The sequence below is a fragment of the Notolabrus celidotus genome, chromosome 13 (assembly GCF_009762535.1).
Source record: "Notolabrus celidotus isolate fNotCel1 chromosome 13, fNotCel1.pri, whole genome shotgun sequence".
In the NCBI taxonomy this organism is placed as follows: Eukaryota; Metazoa; Chordata; class Actinopteri; order Labriformes; family Labridae; genus Notolabrus; species Notolabrus celidotus.
Window position 1 is genome coordinate 8976762 of NC_048284.1, and position 22336 is coordinate 8999097.

Genomic DNA, 22336 nt, shown 5'->3' on the forward strand with positions numbered 1-22336 from the left:
AATTCTCCTATTTTAAAAAATGAAGAAATTTGTTTTAAAAGGCTTTACTGCACCTCTGTCATGTCAATCTCATGGCGGGTGAGCTGACCAATCTGGAGCCCCGGTATGTGGCGTGTGATCATGATGTTGCGGTTCGGACCTCCCTTAATGATGACCTGAGGCTCATAGGAGGAAGCACCGGTTTCTTCTCTGGCCTCGTAGTAGACTGCGTATTTCAGCTGACCACCATATGCTGTGATCTAAGGAAGATATAGAAAAGGGATTAAAAAGTACAGAGGCAAAGACTAACACATAATTTAAAAAATTAAACCTGAAGGTGTTCTTCCTACCATTGAGCCTCTGAACTGGTCGGGCAGTCTCCAGTAGTAAGGTTCAGAGAGAGTTGAGGTAACCAGCTCAGTATGAGCGAGGATCTCAGGGTGCTGGAAGCTCACTCCTCTCCTTGTCTCAATAGTGTTGGATTTGTCCACCAGGGGGAGCACCGTCTGCTCAGGCTTCAGTGTTAACTAGAGGATATGACAAGTACAATGAATGAAAAGTTATAATGTGCTAAGCTTCTGAACAACTGGTTCTTCTTGTTAGAGATGATATCAGAGTGTACTGGACCCTGCTAAACCTGTAGATATCCTGCTTCCTATATAAGTGTTTATGATTGCCTGTATATAGAGATGGATGAAGTGTCTTCACCTCCTCCCACTGTGCAAAAGTGAAGCAAAAATCCCCCTTGAGTCAGGGCCTAATATTTTAAGCATTATTTGGATCTAGCCTCCACCATGGGAAGAGACTCTTGAGCAGGTGGCATTGAAGCACTGCCCCTTCCTCTAACGAAAACAGCGTAGCGTGTTGGTTTGAAGCAGACACTCATAGAAATGGAAATGTTAATGACTCTTGGGTTAGTGTTTCCCCTTGCTCTTTCTCCTCTACTCTACAAATCCAGTGCTGTCTGCACTGCAGGAGCTTGATCAGTGAGTAGAGTTGTCAATCCCGGAGTTATACCTGTTTTAATAGCATCAAATAACTAATAAAAATACACCTCCCATAAAAAATGAGGTAATGTTTGTGATAAAATGTCTTTGCCGTGTGTTTTGATCTTCTAGTTTGATCTCTCATTTGTTTTACATGGAGGTGGCAGGTTTAATGACTTTTACTCCAGGAAGCCACAAGGGGGTGCTCCAAAATGTCTTGCTTTCACTTTTAAGGAGCTGCCACGTCATCCCTCTTTTTACACAGCCCGTGGTGCTGAACATGTTGAATTTTGCTGCACTACTTTACGATCAGTTTTAATGATTTTGGAGAGGAATCATCGGATCAGAACTACACAGAAATATTAAATCACATAACTTTTACAGCATACCTTCACACAGACGTGTTAATCTGATCCTCAGGTGTCTAAAAGTGTCTTTCTTTTCCCCTTCTCCATCAATCACACAGTTCTCTCGTCTCACCTCATAATGACACCGACTCAAAGTTTCACCCTCACCGTGTGTTCTTTAACTTTGGCAGACATCGATTTCTAATGGATTTGTCCGCAGCGCCTGTCTTGTTACAGAAAAAACTTCAGTGTCTTTTGTCTCTTTTCTTGGTGTCTTGTGTTCTCTGCGGGCTCAGAGGGTTTGAAAATAATGAGGATGGGTCTCAAAAAAAAGTCTGAGTGAAAGCAACTTTTAGTCCCCTTTGATTGGGACAGGATTAGATGGACAACTTTTTGTCCCTGCTTTGTGTTGCTGCAGGTTCGGCAAAGGAATTAAACAGTCTGTAGCAGCCATTGCCAGTTGGAAATCTGATGATTATGGAAAGTTAAAGTAGGTGTTTCTATTTACTTATAGTTGGAGGATAATTATCTGTTATCTGATACACAACGATCTTTACTTTCAAGCTACATCTGAATGTGTTTGAAAAGAGTCCTGTTGGTCAAGTCGCAGAGTTTTTGCAGTGTTTAGTTAATAGTCTGGTTTAAACTGGTTCAAGTTATAAAAAACTGGTTAAAGTAAAAACAAAAAACAGCTTTTTTTATTCTTTTAAAATCACATAGTCTTGCTTTAACCCAGAATTGACTTATTGTGTAATATTGAATTCTATTTATTCAAGTTGATTGTGATTTTTGTGTATTTTTTGTGCAAATAATGGGTACAGCAAACTTTAAACTAACTTAGTTGTTACGATTTCTCTGTATTCTTATTTTAGTAAACATCTAATGTAAATGTCAATATCAGAAGTACAATTTCAGACTTATGATAACACTTAATCAGAAGTTATTCAAATGTAAGTCACACACCAGAAAGCCAGAGATGCTGACAAAAACTACCAACCCTCTCTTTCTCATCTTCTCACTGACCCACGTGATGTGCTGATATGTTCCAGTATTGCTTGTATAATATCAGGGTTTATTATTGACTGTGGGCTGCGGTTGAGTGGACTGATTTAAATACAGGTTCATCTGCTCCAGTCTGGATCTCTTCCTGAGTCTGTCACTGAGGTCCAGCTGTATTGATGTGTTGATATTGTGTGAATAACATTAAAGGCATTATGGAGGAGTCCACTTTTGATTTAGTGGACTGAAGTGGAAATCTATGAGGACATACAGGCAACACTAGCTGCATAGTAGAGAGACTCTCACACTTATAATATTACTGAAAATGGTTTAAATTCCAGACACTTATTCAATGAAGCCTCAGGAGCTGGCTTTCTTTTTTGATTTTGTTTTATAAAACTCTGAAATGAAATAACTGACAGAAATATTTTTCAAAAAGAAGTTAAGAAAGTGAGAAACATTAAATTTAAATGTCTTGGTGAAAGTAATACTTTAGAGCAGTGATTCCCAGATAGGCAGAAACCTCTAGTGTTGAAAAATGAAGCCAGTAGGATGTGTAAAAAAACCTGCAGTTCCTTGAGTGTCTACTTGAAACTGAAGCCCCATGATGTACCATGTTATGTTGCCTATTTTTACAGAAGCTGAGGCACAGGAAAACTTTCACACAATATTTTCTGCATGGAATAAGAATCCCAATTTTTTACTCTTAGGTGGTCTTAAGTGTTTAAAAATAAGGTGTTTAATAATTCTAAATTTTACAGCAGGCCCAGTTTAGGCTACAACATTCTTAAGTTAGAAGACTTCAGACAACATTGACATTAAAATAAACAACTTATTGAGTAGTTTTTAAATCTGTGAAGGGGGAAGTCTTATTTCCAAAAGAGCAAGGCTTTATTTATATAAATATATATAAACTGTGTGTTCAATTTAAATTTCAGAAACAAGCCCCGCACTTCATTGAAATGAAGTTAAAAAAAATCCACAAAAGCAAGAGGTAGTTTTGGAGCAGAACTAAGAGCTAGCAGACCTTTATAGGATTTACACTCCATTGGATTAGAACCCTGTCCTTTACAAACTACTAAATAAGACTTTGACGTTTTGAACTACAGTCACTGCTACTGCACTAATTTCAGTCTATTCATACAAAGTCAGCGCAAAACCAAGTACAGGTGGTGCCAAGGTCTGTCTCATTGAGCACAGTCTGAGAAATGCTTTGATTCTCTGTGTACACATTCAGTCCATCGTTATGATTGACTCCCACTTCTTTATATACTGTTGAAAAATCCAGGCGTCACAGGTATGTGCAGAAGGCCATCAGAGAAAACATGGACTCAACCAATCAGGAATTCCTGACCTGATGTGAGGTCACTTCAGAGATGTGCATAAAGAGCTTTAAAGACATGAAATATGTAACCTCGCTATTTTTTCAATTCACTAAGGAAAATCATTTTCTGATCAAGAGAGAGGTGTGGAAAGTAAAACAGACTTTTGTAGATTTGTACTTGTTCAAGTGTAGAAAACTACACTCCCAGTATGCAGGCCTGCTCATCGCGCCTACAGTCTCTAAAAATTAGTATGGGAGGTAGAGCCTTCAGCTATCAGGCACCTCTCATTTGGAGCCATCTACCCGTTGGCTAAGCTCTTCATTATGCTGCTACAGGCTTAGACTCACACAAAGGGATACTATCTCTCCCCTCTCTCTGCCTATCACTTACTTTAACTCTTCCTGTCCCATTAAAGTTACTAACCATAGACCTTTCTGGAGTCTCTGAGCTCCCTTATCTCGTAGGTTCCTCTGTAGACGGCCAGCTGTAGACGTCCCAGACTCTAGCTGCTACAACTAATACTATCCGTCTCACCACTAGCATCTCCCACTCTCTTCATCTCCCTCTATCTCTCTTTGCAGCCCCCCAACTCGATTAAGTGGGAGGTCTGTCCAACATGAGTCTGGTCCCAGTGGCGGTTCTAGACCAATTTTACTGGGGGGCCAGGCTGGGGCCAAGGGTGTTGTCAGAGGGACACATTCAACCCTGAAAAAAGAGACTGAGAAGGGCGAGGACTGCCTGAGAACAAACTGGCAAAACATCAGTGCATTCCTATATACTAGACATATAGACTACTGTGTACTATATTAAAATGCAGACTGACAGCGGATGTTTGGCCGTTTACACTCAACATGAGTCCCTTAGCGCTCAAAGGGACTGGAACCAAGTGGCACACACGTGTTCCACCTGTAACATCGGCGCAATACCAAAGCTTTTTTATTGTATAATATTTGTTTGGTGTTGAGTGGGGGGGCCACAGGGGGGGTCCAGGTTCAATTTTAAAGGGGCAATGGCCCCTGTTGGCCCCTCCCCAGAACCGCCCCTGTCTGGTCCTGCTCGAGGTTTCTGCCTATTGGACTGGATCTCATCCTGTCTTGATGTTGGGTCTTTGTTAATAATATAACAGAGTACAGTCTAGACCTGCTCTGTTTGTAAGGAGTCTTGAGGTAACATTTGTCATGATTTGACATTATATAAATGAAGATTGATTGATTGATTGATTGGTTGATTTAAGCTTTTTTTTTATTTAATGTTTACTTCACTCTTCAGCTCAGCTCTGACTGTATAAATCAATAGTTGAGCCAATTACTATGTTTTCAATTTATAATCCTGATCGAATTTAGTGATTTTCAGCAAAAGAGGTGTTTTCCTCTTCTCATCTTCTCATCGCTTTCATCTAATGTGATTATTTTATGGATTTAAAAGTACACAGAAGATTTTTACACCATACTCACACACACACACACACACACACGCACACACACACACACACACACACACACACACACACACACACACACACACACACACACACACACACACACACACACACACACACACACACACACAGATCCTCCATCAGAGAAAGAAAACTTAAGAAAAAAGCTGTGTGTATGTGGGGCAGAGTGTGTGCGTGTGTCTCCATGTAATCGTGTAGTGTGAGTCTGGGAATGTATGTTTGTTTATGTGTAGACGCATGTGTGCCTTGTATAGTGTGTCGAGATACGAGTGTGTGTGATATAGTGTGTATGTGTGTGTGTGTGTGTGTGTGTGTGTGTGTGTGTGTGTGTGTGTGTGTGTGTGTGTGTGTGTGTGCCCCACTCCACTCGGTGTAATCTCACGACTCAGTGGTTCAGAGAAAATCTCCCTCTTTCCAATAAACTCTCCATTTTTTCTCTCTCTCTCCCTCTCTCTCTCTCTGTCAACAATAAACGAAGTGAATGTTTGTCGTTCAAATGAAGCCCCCTCGCCACACTCTGTCAGAAAAACTCTACGGTTGCCACGGAAACGCTGGTTTACCGCAGATGGCTACCATTTCTGAGATGAAGGGCCTTTTATTAAAAACAGGGGGGCCGCTCGACAATCGATGGCTAACTGGCTGTCTGACGGTCTGATGGTGTCTGATACTCTCAGATAGCTCTGTTTCTGACTCACACAGTGTCTGCAGTGTCCACAGTAATGATTGTATTAAAAGGCATTTAAAACAGCTGATTTATGAGCTGAGCTAGCGGGAGGATTTTCAAAGTTTTACATCAAAATTGTTGCATGAAATAGATTACTTTTATAACTATATCTACAAAAGCACAACTAACAAAAACTGAGACATTTTGAACAAGTCCCTTTTGTTCTATGGACGATAATGGAGAATATTCAGGTATCAGCATAAACATAAAGCAAAGCCAGTGGTCTAAATGTGTCATCTCAGCAAAAAAGCTTGTGAACACAGCCTGAAAAAAACTACTTGTTACATTCAAACACAGAACAGAAACTTCTACTAACACAGAAATGAATTGATCCCCTTAGTTTATAACAATATTTTACTGATTATTTTGTTTTGTTTTATTCATCCCCCTTCATTGTCCCTCTTTCCAACCCCAACTCAGTCTCAGCATATGCCTGTCTAACATCAGTCTGGTCCTGCTCAAGGTTTCTGCCTGTTAAAGGAAGTTTGTCCTTGCCGCTGTAATTACCTAAATGCTGCAAAGTGCTCTGCTCATGGTGGATTAAGATGAGATCAGACTTAGTCCTGAAATGTTGGTAGCAGAGACCGGGGGAAGACATACAGCAAATGGTAGAGGCCTGAAGTTGAACCAGTGGCCCCTGTGACAAGGACTAAAGCTCATATGTGGGGCGCATTCTTAAACAACTTATCCAATGGCACCCCTACCAGTTTTGATCTGCCCCATTCATATGCCTCTGGATTTGCCTGATGCATTCAGGGGATCAGTGTCAGGCCCAGGGACTCTTTAACATCTGGGGTGGAACCTTCAACTTTTCAATTGGGTAACAACAAACTCTGCAACTGAGCTACTGCCACCTGTAAGATGTTTGTATAAAATATGTATACGTAAAGATGGATGGCACATCTCCTTCTCTTTTTGTTGTACAAAAGTGAGGCAAAAATCCCTCCTGTGACAGATGATGATGATGTACTGCACTGATGATGTCATTTGGAGCAAGGGTATGTGCAGACAGGAGGGACTGGTTGGGCTGGTGGGCCCATGATTTTGGTGTCCTTCCACCCCTGACCTTCCACGTTTCACTTTGTGATAAAACAGCAAAGGGAGGTACAGTCCACCTCAGAACAGGTTCTTGTGTGAGTTTGAAGCATACACTCACAGTTATGGGAAGTTCAGAGACTCTTTTGTTTGTGTTCAGTATGTCTTCTTTCACTGTTCTTCCTCTTCTCTGCTAATTCAGTGCAAAATCAGTGTAGTTTAATTTCCTGAAGCACTTTAAGTTAGTAGCTGCAGAGCACTCATACAAGTATCAAGTCATGGAGAAGGTTATGCAGGGTTTAAATCAAATGCTTAAACCTACCCCTGTTTATTTCTAACAGTGACAGAAAAGCAGCAAAACAATTCAAACATGTCCACTCACCCACATCCTGATGAGTCCCTGTGCCTCTGTGCAGTAGCGTGTCAGTCCGTAGCAGTAACACTTGCTGCAGCCGAGCGGGTTTCGTACTGACAACCCAAACGTGTCGGCCTTACAACGGTCACAGTTGGCGCCTTCCACGTTTTCCTTAAATGACAAAGAATAAACGTATCATGTATATGTGAATCTATCTATGGAATCTAACCCTTACTCTTATAAACACAATTATTAACAATGGGGCAGGAAGACTATGTGTTAAAGTGCACCCGCCTACGCCGCACAGAAGAAGCATTTGATGGCTGCATTGGTGTAGAAAAAAGCTCCATCACTGCTCTGCATTGTTTATGTTTAGAGTAAATAAGCTGAGAGCTGACTGGTCTATAACAGGATTGTGGACAGCTCTGTGTATTAAGCCTTCTCTCTGTCAACAAAACATCATCCAATTAATGTTGAGTTCTGTCAAAAAGTCCTGCAGGTGAGTTGGAACAGGCACAGGAATGAGACAGTACACAGAGAAGGAAACCTGCTGAGGACGGCCCGCTTTAATGCTAAATAATGTTGTTTTCTGTCGTGTCAAACAGAGGTCAGTCGGTTTTTTTTAGCACATAAACATTATGTCAAATATCTTCCAATTTACTGATGAATTTTAAGTCTCTAAACATCTTTCAAAAGATGAAAAAAATATTACTTTCTTAGATCTCTGAAAGTAAAAGTAATGTTTTGAAAGGCAAATTTTCTCATCAAAAAGCCTGGAAAAAAAGTTATCTGATTTATTATCATATTACAAGAAAAAAATCCTAAGAACCTCACATTTTAATATTTTGCTAAGAATGCTTATTTGATAAATTACTTTTTTTCTTTAATCATTGAAATTCCAGATTTCTTTTAGACATAACATTTCAGCACAAGACCTCACATATTTCTGTCCCATTAAAATTCCTGCCATCTCTGCAGCTATTAAAAATTTAGAGACATCTAAGGACCTGTAAAGAAATGAAAGTATATCACAGACACACAGACACACAGACACACAGACACACAGACACACAGACACACAGACACACAGACACACAGACACACAGACACACAGACACACAGACACACAGACACACAGACACACAGACAGACATGAGTCTGACACATCACAGACTGCAAGAATGACAGACATACAGTAAGACAGGTGACAGATTGTATGACTGTTTGAGTGACACGCAGTCGGCTCGATGACACTCAGTGATCTGAGGCTTCACATCAGGTGTGTGTGTGTGTGCACAACATTTTGTTTCAGCATGTGTCGCTGTCTACGAGGGACCATGTGATCAGCAGGTGACAGCAGAGATGAAAGGTGATGTGAGCTGAATATATACACGTAGTTGAGTGCGGGTGCATGTGTGTGAATGTGCATGCATGTGTGTATGTGCGTGCGTGTGTGCATGTGTGTGCGTGTGTGTTCAAGCAGTTGCAGAAAATATTGATAAGAAGCATGGTTGTGATGATGTCACATTAAGGGTGCAGGGTGTGAAATAAATGCTTTAAAAGGTGTTTGTAAGGATGACTCTGTGTTTGCATTTCCTTCTATTTCTGATCTGTAAAATATGTGCTAATGAAACGTTTAACGTATCACTACTTATTCCTAGTCCTAAGAAAATAGCTATGTGTATTAGTTGTAACTGTATATATAAATGTATAGGTTTTTTATTTATCTATTGTGTGTGAGTGCACTTCCTTCTGTGTGTGCCAGTAGATGGAGGCCGTCATGCAGCGATGCCTGTCTCCCTCAGTTCTGTGACATTTACTGAAATAATTACGCCCTTACACACATGCAGACAACATACACGGAGAAAGGACAAAGAAGGCATGAGCAGCAGCTTTTAAATCTGCATTGACATTTAAAGTCTAGACTGTCATCCTACAAGCAGGATTCAAAAGTATAAATAACAGTTGTTTTTTTCAGTCTCAGACTTTAAGCTGACTCTTTGTAGAAGTTAGAGAGCTGTTGATTAGTAGAATATCAGTAGTGTTCATATTGTTGATATTCTAGTTGTAAAGCAGCAGATGTACTTACAGCTTGCTTTCATAAGAATTAGAGTGTATCTGTAATCTACTGATCTGGATGAGTGTGTTTGTGTTTGGACCAGCAGGAAACAGTGTGCAGTGCTTGGATGAAGATGTGAGAGTTAAAACTGTAAAGAATCGGATGAGTCCATCACTGCGGTGACTAATACTGAGGGAGAGTTTGCAGAAGTGTTCAGATGATTGTAACACAGCTGTTCACTGTCTGTTTGATGGCGTCCTGGCTTTTTTGCAAAGTCCACACTCATGTTTCAGGCAATGGAGTCTTCACAAAAGTTCTACAAAAGTTGAATCAGGTAACACTGGACTTCAGAAAGTTCTCCAAACAACTTTATCATCGTTCTTCAAGGCCTTACGCAGCTAAACTCTTTGCTTAAATTACATCAGTTAACTCTGAACTCTTTAACTACACCCTGATTATCCACAGATAATGACTGATGGAGAACATTAGGCTGAAACATTGGTTGAGCCAGTTTTAGTATCTCAGCAGGCAAGCTGGCACAAGGTGAAGAGTGAGCCGACTTAATGGATAGATCCACAGAAAACACATTAGAGGTGAGAGAACAGAGGGGATTAAGAATGCTGACCAGAGCTTCATTTTCTTTTTAAAGTTATGTTTTTGGGTGTTTTTGCATTTATTGGATAGGAAAGCTGGAGAGAGGAACGAAACGTGGGGAGATCACATGCTGCAAATGGTGGAGGCCTGGAGTTGAACCTGTGACTGCTGCGACGAGGACTATAGCCTCTGAACATGAGGTGTATGCTTAGACCGCTATAGGCCAACAGTGCCCCACCAGAACTTAATTTTAAAATCATCAGTGATATAACACTATTTCATCAGTATTAGTTAAAGCTCCTGCAGGGAACTTTCAGTTTGTGTTGATTTTGGTACCCCCTGTGGACAAACTGGAACTTTCTGTGACAGTGAAATGTGTCACTCATTCAGAAAAAAAACAGCTGTTTTAAAAGGCGTTCGTGTGCCTGACTTCATGTCCAGGTAGATCTCCTGTTAGTGTGATGCACTGCAGTGCTCACTGTGAAAACACAAGCATTGAAAAGAAGAGGCATGGATCAGCTCAACAGCACGCGGCCCTCACGCTATGTGATGCACATGCTTCCTGTGGTAATTGAAGGTTAAGGGTTTCCCAATTTTTGCTGTAATGTTGCAGCATTGACTTATTTGCAGGGGGAGTTTTGCAGAAATGGGAACATGTTTGTAGCATAGCTGCTGCGTTTTTTAAGCTGAAGGACTTGAGTATGTTTAATATTGTTGAGTTAATTTTGAACTTTAAAAGAGAGACTTGTCTTTAATCCGTTGAATAACAGTTGCCTTAAGATGATTCCTACATATTTTCTTTAAGCCACAAAGAAATTAAAGGTTGGTTTATACTTCTGCGTCTCTGCTATGCTGCAGGGGCTGACGCGGACATGAGCATCACATACTTGTGCGTTGATGTGTCCGTGTAGCGCAGCAATTCTCTGCCAAAACGCTTGACGGCAGTGCGGTCTCTCTGAAAGCCTGTTGCCTCCTTCCAGCCCCGCTACAATCTCTGTTTACTTTTCCACAACGATTCAGAGCGTGTTATCATAATCTACAGCTGATACATGCTGCTGTTTATCATAGAGACATTATTACATGAAAAATAGAAAGGAGGAGATGAAAGAAACAGCCGATGGGCGGGGATCCCAGAAGAGCTGTAAAATGTGGGAAATACAATGCCGCCGAGCGGACCAATCACAGGGGTTGTGGTCCACATCGACTCTACTGGTGGTTACATTTTGGAGGAGGTGCATGTCAGCTACATGTGTAGGCCTCTGCGTAGGTCTGGGAGCTACTTGGACCTCTGGCGTAGGCTACGACGTCGTTTCGACGCAGGAGTATAAATCAACCTTAAAATTATGGGTTAAGCTTGTCTGTTAAAATTTGAATTTCTGAGTTCATATAGAGTTCGTACCGTGATTTTCATTTTGTTACACCTTTGAATTTGGCAGGAAGAATTAAAACATGATAGTGTTTGGCATACAGACAGAAAAAAGGCTGCATCTAAGCTCTCTGCAGTCCCCTCTGTGTGACACTAAAATGTTGGAGAATGTTCTTTAATTTTATAATCGGTCCCCTTTTTCATTTTTATCGCAAACAAATATAAGACAGGAGAAAACAACGTTTTTGAAAACATGTTAGAAGTTGACAAAGTGAAAGTGCGTGTGTGTTGCTATGAGTGCATGCTTTACCTTGCAGCTACACTTCCCTGTCCGGTCAGCGCAGGCACACACTTTTCTCTCCAGGTCGCAGGTCTGGCTGTCCGATCCTGCCACGTTACACTCGCACTGGGTGCACTGTGGGAAACACAGACGCAGACAACGCCAAGCTTCTGTTATCAACAACACAACAGGCCGAGAGAGGAGCTAGCAGAGTGTGTCCCAGCTTTATGCTTCACCAAACCATTAAAATTTACTCCAACATGAAAATGTTGCCATTATCTTTTCACTCCCATGTCGGCTGCAACATCGCTGAATTTCAGACCAAACACCAAACACAGAGTGGTCCAGTTTTTTATCCGTTTGACTGGAGCTACCGAGTTTAAAAAAAGAAAAGAAATAAATAAAAATTGCCGTGAAATTTCTCTGAACACGTCTCAGCATGATCATTAAATTCTTTCATTCCGTTGCCATGCTTTTCATGAAAACTATTCACTTCTCTGCTTTGAATACAGCTGCACAATGAAGCAAGAATCACCTGTGGAATGATTGGGATTGTATGAAAGTCTTTTTTAGAGTTGAATGAGAGGACGTCTGCTGCTTTCAAATTAACAACATTAACAAAAGAGACTGAACATTTCCAGGAATGTAATGTCAACTTTTAAATGACATAAAGAAGAAAACACTGGTATTATGAGAATTTGTTTCCATCAATGAGGCAAGAGACGTGTTTTTAATTAAGACTTTTTCTGCTCATAAAATCCATAGAAATATCAATGCAATATGCAGACAAACCTCGCTTTTATGTCCTCGTCTAATGATCAAATTCCTTTAAAGAGTCTCTCTGGTCCCCCGCTTTATATCTCAATAAAATCATAGAACACTCTTTGATGATTACAGTCATATGTGTCATAAGTCTTAATATGAATCGTTTACCTGAGGAAAGTCTCGGTATCCAATTTGACACTCGTTGCATTTCTCTCCTCGGAAAGAGTCATGGCAGAAGCAGCAGCCGGTGTTTGCGTTGCACTGCTGGGTCACTGAGCCGACAACGCTGCAAGCACACTCCTACAGATACAAAAACACACAGGTATTAGGTGTTAAAAAGGAGAAAAAAAGAGTAAAATGTTGAAGTTGAAACAGAATAACTGAGTTTTTAATCAAACATAGAAGACTTGAAGAGACTGATTTGAATGAAGTCACTTTAAAACTCAAGTTGTTGAAACCAATGTGCTGCATGTGGCAGCATTCATTTCTTGGCAAATATACAGCCAATGTCACATGGATATGTTTTCAGATATGCACTGATTTGAAACCTCTTACTGCAGGCATTAAAGTGCAAGAAAGAATGAATTACGTGATTTGAGGAAGGTATAATCAAGTTATTTATCCATCATTGTCTGCTCCATCTCATAGCATACAATACTCTCAGCACTGTCTGCAGCACATGTAGCAGAGCGTAACAACCAGAGTTTGCATTATCAGACTTAATCATCATCATCATCATCATCAGACTATTTGTAAAGCCCCCCCCCCCCAAACCATATACAAGATTAAGAACATGATATAAAAAAATAAGTTGCGGAAGAACTGAGGAAACTATCATGATATCTTCATGAGGAAACACGAGAGGTAAAATAAGATGTTAAAACTCAAGATAGGAAATTAAACTCACCAAAATAAAACAAATTATTAAGATTCGTAATAGGACTCATTGAGATTCATCTAATGCCTTAACTCTGCTTTTAAATTTGCATTTAAAAGCATTTACATTTTAATCATTTAAGGATTAAAGCCAGTTCCAGGCTGCAGGGGACACTAAAAGATTAAACCAGTAAAATAAACTAAAAGTAAATACACTACAAGTAAATACAGCAAAGTAAAACAGAATACAATATTAAAATGCTGAGAGGTAATTAAAAAAAAAAGTAACTGGGGATAAAGTGATAGGATCTAATTAGCAACTGAATAAATAATGAGATAATCCACAATAAATGAGTACAAATTAAAAATAAAGTGAATAAATTATATCTATGTATCTATAATAGACTAGATAATAAGTAAATAAGGTAAGATAGAATAAGACTCAGTTAAGAGCAGAGACAGATCCCATGTACTCAACGGTACATAGTGTTGGACACAGCAGTGTTGAAGGATGATTAGAAGGAAAAGAAAGGATAGTGGACAGAGATGAAGTAGAGAAACTCATTTGAGTGGTCTTGTTCACCTTGTTTTATTACAGCTGCAGAGTAAATGTTCAGTTTTTCACTGAGCTATAATAGCTAAGTTGCCCCCTAAGCAAGGGGTCATTCTCACCCTGTCAGGACTTCAATCCACTATAATAACATGCTCAGTATACATTATCACTCATTGTCTATGGTGAAGATCAATAAAGCATAAAAATAGTTTTTTCTTTAGGAGGGGAAAACATTGTAATGATATAAGGAAGGCTTTAAGTGTTCATCCAGAGAAATGAGAACAACTGTGGCTGAATCCAGATCTTGGGTATTGAAAATAATGCTTCAGGAGTAGCTTTAGCATTAGAACTGAAACCAGAGCAGTATATAGCTGTTGTTAATGAAGGTTGTTTTTCAGTAACTTAGTGAGTACATATTCTTCAAACTTGCTCATTATCTCTACAAAATCTTTAACATCTTTCTTCACACTATGATATCCCTGCTGGAATCAGGCTCAACTTGTTATTTCCTCTCTTTTACTTGCTGACTCTTCTGTGCGATGTTGCTTCGCTGTGTTCGACTTTGTTCCGTTATCTCTGATAGCACTAAAATCAGTTTGATTCCTCTTTGTTGTACTCCTTTGGATCAATCTGTTGTTAAACTGAGTCTTAAAGTTCTTTCATGTTCAAGCCTCTAATTGCTAATAGTCCACCGCTACGTCGAATAGTTTTCTGTTATTGCTGCCTCGCGGCTCTTTGCTGAGATGGTTTTAGAGCAGAACAATTACCTTCAAACACCGTGAACAAAACAGGGAAGTCGACAAAATGGGAGCAATAGAGGAAAAGGAAGATGGGTGATAAAGGGTAGGGAAGACAGAGAAAAGGCTGTGTAAACAAGCACGAGGGTAATAAGAACACAGAACGGCATGGGGGAAGAAAGAGCGCAAAGAAAAGAGAGGAAGAAGGGAAGAGAGCAGGTGTAATGTGGTTTTAAAGGTCCCATATGAGGCTATTTTTAGCTGCTGATAACATGTCTCAGTGATCTTTTAAGAAAAGTTTTGAATTAATTTGCACACAAAAAAAATCACAAATTCAGTTTCTGCTCTCATTATCTATGCACTGATCTGAGTGGGCAGGGACTGTATTATAATGATTCAGTGCTCTGATTGGCTGTCTGAAAGGGCAGCAGGTGCATACTGCTATCGGCCAATAGAGAGGCAGAAAGTGTGCAGAAAACTCAATGTTGATCAACAGGCTCTGTGAGCTTAATGTGGAAGAGGGGCAAGAGATACAGATTTTTACATGTGAAAAATATTAATAGTATATTTCAACTGTGTGCTCCCAACATCATATCTCAACAGAGGCCTAAATAGCCTAAAACTAAAGCTGTTGTACTTAAAGGATGAAAGTTATACTCACTTATCGAATTGAGTCATGTTCACATTCATTTTTATTAGTGTTCTTTTTAATATCATCAGGCCTGCAGCTGAAATATTACATTTACTTCTGTCATAGGAATAAAAAAAAATGAGCAAGGATTAGTTTCAGGGAATAAATAGAAGTTATTTCAGTCTGGTCTAAAACACTTTTATGATAGGAAAGTGAAAGTTTAAGTTTTAATTTGTGCATTAATGCAGCGTTTTTTTATTATCTGCCCAGATTATGTCATTAACCTCATATTTTCCTTGTATCATAGCTTGCTCTGAGTAAGAAACATATAACGATCTGATGGCAGACTTGTTCATATTTAGAGTTAGTCATATGTTGGTTACACCGACCATGTATCTGAGTGGTATGTTCAAATTTGTGTCACTTTCTGTGTTCAGCCCTCCTTGTTGAAACAGTCTGAGGTTACGTTAGCACAAACAAATAAATGAGCACCAGCTGTAATGGTACTTTGTTGTTTCAAAATAAACAGCAGCCACAATTTTCTTTGGTCCTCAGGTGCTGAGATAGAATATAAACAACAGTGCAGCTAGTATATCCGGCTCTAACCTTTGACATCTTGACTCTGCAACACCAAAAAAAATCACAAAAGCCAGGAGGCAAGAGGCAGTGGAACGCTCGAGTGGTGGGAGTGGCTATGTAAATCATTCCTGTCATTAAATCACCACAGGAGCAAAATCAAATCCACACACTCAGGGTTGCTAGGCTGGAGGATGACTTAAGTATATATTCATAAATGAGAAAAAAAAAATATTTTCATTATATGGGACTTTTAAAATAGAGATCTATAGAGAGGAGGAGATGTAAAAAATGTAAAAAAAAAATGAAAAAAAAGGATGGCAGGGAAATTACCAGCTGAAGTAGAAATACTGAATAGGTAAAGAATTTGGCATAAACTGTGATTAAAACTTGAATAAAAGTCAATCCTTATAATTACACCATTTATTTGCTCTTATGGGGGTTTACAATGCAAGAACGTTGTGTTTATGGTAATTTATAATTTTATTTAATATATTTAGTATTCACAAACACGGACTGCTCATTGGAATTTAGAGTGGATTATTTTGCCTCAGGCATTTTACAAGAAATCAGCAAACGAGTGAGCATTTTTCATAAGAGCTGACAGGTTACAAACGATTTGTGGGTGCTGAAAGTAAAATTAAACAGATTGTTGAGTTGAATTTAGGTTTTTTTTGGTAATTGTTTTTGAGTCAAAAACAGTTCAGTCAGTCAACTCACATTATATTGCAGCAGAACATTGTTTGTGTTTGGCGTCTCGGCTCTGAACATCATCACTCCTTGCAGATTAACTTTACACAGGAGTGATGACATCATATCTCAAACCGCCTGCAGGTGGATGCTGAGGAGGTGACGGGGCTAAAGGTTAGAGCAATGCACTGTTACAGGGCAGCAGTGGTGTTGGCAAAGCAGATGCAGATGCAGAAAATGAAAATCCTGCAGCTTAGATAGACAGCTTGATTGGGAGGATAGTTGGTCAGGTGGTTGTAAGAGTGACACATGGCAAATGTGAAAGTAGTTGCCTGCCTGGACTAGCTCCAAGGTGTCGCTCTACTTATTCAACTGCATTCAGATCAGCTATTAATCCATCTACAGATCAGTACTTCTCTGTTTGATGTGCCAGTCAGGGTTACTGCACACATTTTAAAATCATATTTCAGACTTTTTAAGAACCAAAAGAAAAAAATGAACACTACAGCACACAGCCGAACAAATGGATATTGACACAGATGTGACATATTAAATACAAATTCATCCTGGGTATAAAACACATTTTTGCATATTTTTCAAACTTCTTATTAATGTTTTCCCTTGCCAACTATTCATCCTCTTTATTTGTCATCCTCAAGCCAAATTTCCTTTAATTTGCATATTCTCATTTTCCTTGTGTCCTCTCTTTTTCTTCGTGGTTTAAAAATGTGTGTGTGAAAAAGCTGCTACAAATGCTGAATTTGTCATGTGAACTGCAGATCCACAACAAGAGAATATCAATTTATAAAAAAATCGTCCCTGTTTTAAGGTTTTGAAAAAAAAGTCCAAATTCTCACTTTTAAGTCAGAATAAAAAAATGTCAACTTTGCTAATCCCGCTCTGTATGTCTCATATAAGTCCCATTTTACAATGTAAGACCTCTCACAAGTTGATATAAGTGTCTTTATGACCTTCATTTTTAAAATCCAAATTAAGACTTTTCAGGTATCCCCTGCAAACATGTTGCTTTCTTTGCTTATCTCTTCCATGTGACACTACAAGTAATGTGCATGCACAAATAATATTAGCTCTTCCTTGATTGTTCAATTTCAGCTTACCTTGCATCCAGTTGTGATTTCATGGCCCCAGTGGTTGGGAGCACAGCGGTCACACCTCTCTCCAATGGTGTTTGGGGGACAGATGCACTGTCCTGTGTTAGCATCACAGTTGTTCCCCAAGTGGCTGCACTGACAGGCTGTAAGAGAGGAGAGTAGAGGCATTTCAATGGTTGTGAACACTCTTTTTTGACAGATCAGTAGTTTAACTGTAAAAATGTTTGATTCGTAACAAAAGTCTCATTCTTTGATTCTGAACAATGGTGCTGTTTTTTTCCTGTCACTTGTGGCTCGATTGAGTAAAATCAAAGTGTTTGGATTGAGAGCAGGGAAGAGAGGCGGCCAAATGTGTCAGAAAATCAAACCTCAGGGGAAACAAGTTGGTTAAAGAGTGTTTCTAGAGTGACTAATGCAGACAAAGACAAATGTGGAGGTGAACATCAAGTGCAAAGTGAATTATTCTGACTTACCACATGCCATTAAACATTTGAATAAAATGTTTCAGTTAAAGGAATTTGAAAGGCTAATTCATTGAGCTGCTGCATAAAGATGAGTTGTTTATTGTTAACATCCATAATCCTTCACTGTCATTCATTTTAATGTATTCACTACCGACTCAATCACTGCCTTTCAGAGCCTCAATGCCATAAGACTCTTTCTTGCTAACTGTGCTGATTGAATTAAATGCAAATGCTAACAGCTTTACAGAAAAAAGGTGAATTCATTTAACTTATATTTTAATCAATTTAATGACATGAAGTTGGTTAAATGTAACAGAAAGGCAGTGGCTATTTTATGTAATCTGTCTGGGAAAGTTCTGTTTCATAACCTGGACTGTTTTATCTTTCACTTCTGTCCCTGGATCTTTAAGCACAAGCCAAACTCTTTCTTTCTGAAACCTGGCGTCTGCACTGTGGAAGCGATCTTCAGATAAGTCATAGTCAATAATCCTCTGTCACGTCTTGTCTTTGTGCTGTGTAACCAGGCTTTCTGGCTTACTCATTACTGCTGTTCTTGGCTGTCGCTAGTGTTTGGCATCAATCACACATTGCATAAGGAGATCATTTGGACAAAAATATTTATTGATGTACTTTGGGTGTGTGGAGGCTTAATCCTCGTTTTGGGCAGGGAAAGTTTGCTGCACCTGCTCCTGTGTTGCCATGATTGTGAGGCATATCATTTCAATTTGTGGTTTGTTATAGTTTGAACTTGGGCTGGACAAAAAAAAACTATTTTATTGATTAATTTGAATTCATATTTTAGAACTATTTCAATTTCCTCTTTAACTTCCTAGGTCACTCCTCTTGGGCTCCAAAAGTTCACACCCTCCCATCTTGTTTACCTCCTACAGAGGCACACACAACAACAACATGGCTACCAAAGTCATGAAGTTGGTCCCCAAAGAGGAACTCTCTCATCAGTCAGAAGTGGTTCCCTTTTGAAGCATCAGCCCTTGAACCAACCACAAGTTTTTTGAAAGGATGTTGTAGCTTAAGGACCAATTCATTTCAAAATCTTAAACAGAGGCAAAGAACCTTATGTTAATTTCATATGTAATAATAGAAATATGTGCCACTGTTGCATGACGTCAACCTGTACATCACAGAATCTAAAGTAACCTTCTCTGTCACATATTTAAAGGGATATTTTTGTCACTACCTCCCACAAATTCAATACCTATGTGTGAAGTTTGGTTAACTTGACCTTTAATTTGAGGTGTGAACACAGCAGGTTCAACTTTAAATCGCTGCTCGTGGAAAGATACATATTTTTTTTGTTTGAATAGAAATTAAATTAACCAGAGCTTTGTTAGCTCTATATTTAGATCTGATCTCATTTGCAGGATAGAAAAAGAAAGTGTTGGATTAATGTTTACCAGTCTAGTTTTGAGTCAGACAGGAAGCCAGACAGTAAAACTTACACATATATTTGGTATTGGTATGTCTTTTTTGTTTTGCATTTGTTTGCAACTGATAGAAAACTATAACCATGACCTACAGGGATGTATGTGCTTTTCTTTAAAAAACAACCTTTTGAACATTTTTCTTTAAACTTTAATTTAAATTTAAAGTTAAAATTTTCTTTAAAATTTAGTTTAAAAAAAACAAAGAACAAGGGGCAATGGCTACAGCTCAGTTGGCAGAGCTGGCGCCCTATGTACTGTGGTTTTGTGCATGTCATCCCCCACTCTTGGTGAGATCCATTTACCTCGGAAGTCGGATAATGATGTCACATCTGAGAGCTTGCACAATACTACCAGTGCAATTGATTTAATCACATAAAACAAGACTAAGTTGCTAATGAACATGGTTGAAAGTACAGCTTTTGATTACTGTTGATACCAGTAACATCCTTTTTGAATTTTGAGCTCAGGGTTACTGAAGTTCCTCTGAGTTTCTGAGTCGAAATTACTGATAATTCATGGGTGCATCCTGGGTGATGTATCCGACTGGTATCTCCAAATTTGTGACTACCCAAGATAAATGGAACATACTTTCTCTCTGGCCACATTCCCTGTCTCTCAGGCTTTCCTGTCTATTAAGCAAAAAGCCCAAAACTATCATAAAAAAGGAAAAAATCAGATAAATTAGCAGTTTTTAAATCCCTTGCATTAATTTCATTAAATGTAAATAGAATGTAAATTGAATTGTCATAAACTAATTAGGGTTTCCACTTCAACTTTTGCTCTGTGGCCTAGTATCAAGGGAGATTTTCTCCACCCAGCTGTGTGTGCTTACGTGTGCAGCCGCCCTCCTGGAAGTTGAAGAACCCTCGGCCACAGCGGTCACATTTAGGACTGGTGACCCCCGGCTGACACCGACACTGACCCGACTCATCACAGTCAAACGACTTGGAACCGAACGAGTTGCAGTGACACGGGACGCACACTCCACCTGTGGTGATGCCGTGAGTCTGAGGCTGGAAGAAAACAGGGACAGACAAGGACGAAGGGTGTTTTAAAACGAGCTGAGAAAAGGTAGTGGAGTTAGAGGAAGTCACACTCAAGCAACTCTGGGAAAGGGAGGTTAGAGCACAAGATGCAAGACTTTTTCTGACCACCGAACGATATATAGAGGAAACAAAAAGCAGAAATAACATTTTGTTTTGAGATTGATTTCCAATCTTCAAGATTTTCAAGTCTTTTCAAGGTATGATCCTGGAACTACGAGAGAACATGACTTCTCGTACCTTAATTGACTCAGTGATTGTGTTTGTCTTGAGTAAAAAAAAAACCATGGGTCTTTGAAAAACTGAAGGTCAAAAAGTGCCTCCTATTATTGATATGAAAAATAAAAAATCAATGCGAGCATGTTGGTTCATCAGACCAGACTCAGATGTACTCAAACTGCCCCTGAAGCTACACAATGCCAGCCAAGACATTTTAAACAAACCTTGCTAGCTAAAAAATCTGAAATGAAACACAGTTTAGCTTTAAATGAACAAAAATAGATCATCTTCCTATATAGAGAATGTGACTACTTCAAAAAATATAAAAAACGTCATGTTTTAACCAAGCAATGACATTTACAGGGCCAGATCCTGAGAGTGGTTAGTGGTGGCATTATCCCCGATTAGCCACCCCAGGTGTTTCCCCACAATCTTATGGCTATGATTGGCTGTTTGGCTTATCAGAGGCGGGACTTATTTATATCAACTACTTGGGCTAAATTGCAATAGACTGCTGGCAACTTTCTTTGCATTTCAATGTAGCACATTATCTTTTGTTGGTACTTTAAAGTAGGACTCTGGACATACACCTTCTTGCTAAGTCCAAAAAGAATGAAGCCTGAGAGATATAGGAGTTACTTTTTAAATTTAGAGAAATAAAAATAGAAATGTAACACCATTTATATACAGTAACATTAGTAGTTAAAGTAGATATAATTAGCGGAGATAGATAGGGTCAATAAATGATATACATCTCATACGTCATGCCCCCCCTTTTCAGTTTCTCATTGGCATGATGACATTTGAATGTGCCAAAGATTGCTCACTATGAATACATATTTACCACAATGCACTCTGATCCGTGCATTACTGCTTATACAAGGCAGCATCTTTAAAATGAAATATCTGGTAATGAAACATCTGACCATGCAACTTAAAACCTCACACAAAAAACACACTTCCTTTTCCATGCCATATTAAAAAAATCACATCCTTAGAAACAAAAAAATAAATCAATGCATGTTTTAAGTGACACAAACTTCTTCGCATTTAAACATACTATCAAAAACACACCCATGCGTCTTTGAACACACCACACTGTCATCGACGTGCAGTGCGTGTTACCCCTGTCTTAGGTCGGTACGCCCCCCTGGGACACCCCCCAGTGCGGGACGCCCCGCCCCATCTCTGCTGCACAGCCTCAATGGGAACGCGCTCCACCGGCCTACGTGTTTCTCTCCTCTCGTAACCTTGGCGACGCAGGTCACAGCGTCTGCCCACGAAGCCGGGGCGACAGATGCAGCGACCCTCAACGTCGCAGCGCTGAGACATTGAGCCGTGAGGGCTGCAGCGACAGGGCATACACTCCTGACGCTCTGCATCCCACCAGCAGTTGGGCTGGACCAATCACAGCACAGAGGAGGTACAGAGACAGGACCAATGAGAATGCAACAAATTAAACAATGAAACTAAAAGAACATAGAGAAGTATATAAAGTAGGAGTAAAAATAAATCTACCTGTTATCTTAGCTTACATTCTAAAGTTTCATGTGGAAACAAAATATTTGGAGAAACTGTCAAGCCTCATAGCTTCACATGTTGAAATCAAAATTTGGATTTAAAAGGTACAGTGTGTTAAATTTAGCAGCAATTAGCAGAACAAACTATGTAGAGATGGAATATAATATTTGTAAGTATGTCTAAACTAGTGTATCAT

General features: G+C 39.4%; 1 protein-coding gene across 2 annotated transcripts in view; it reads right to left on the bottom strand.

Moving 5' to 3' along the window:
• lama2 (laminin, alpha 2) overlaps positions 1-22336 on the bottom strand; it is a 283442-nt gene that overhangs the window by 97704 nt on the left and 163402 nt on the right. For both annotated transcript variants that reach the window (XM_034699953.1, XM_034699952.1), the window contains exons 23-29: positions 20190-20370; positions 17455-17591; positions 12442-12573; positions 11539-11643; positions 7237-7380; positions 330-506; positions 54-239 (exon numbers count right to left, since the gene is read on the bottom strand). In XM_034699953.1, coding sequence (XP_034555844.1) covers positions 54-239; positions 330-506; positions 7237-7380; positions 11539-11643; positions 12442-12573; positions 17455-17591; positions 20190-20370 — 1062 coding nt within the window. The remainder of the gene's footprint in view (positions 1-53; positions 240-329; positions 507-7236; positions 7381-11538; positions 11644-12441; positions 12574-17454; positions 17592-20189; positions 20371-22336) is intronic.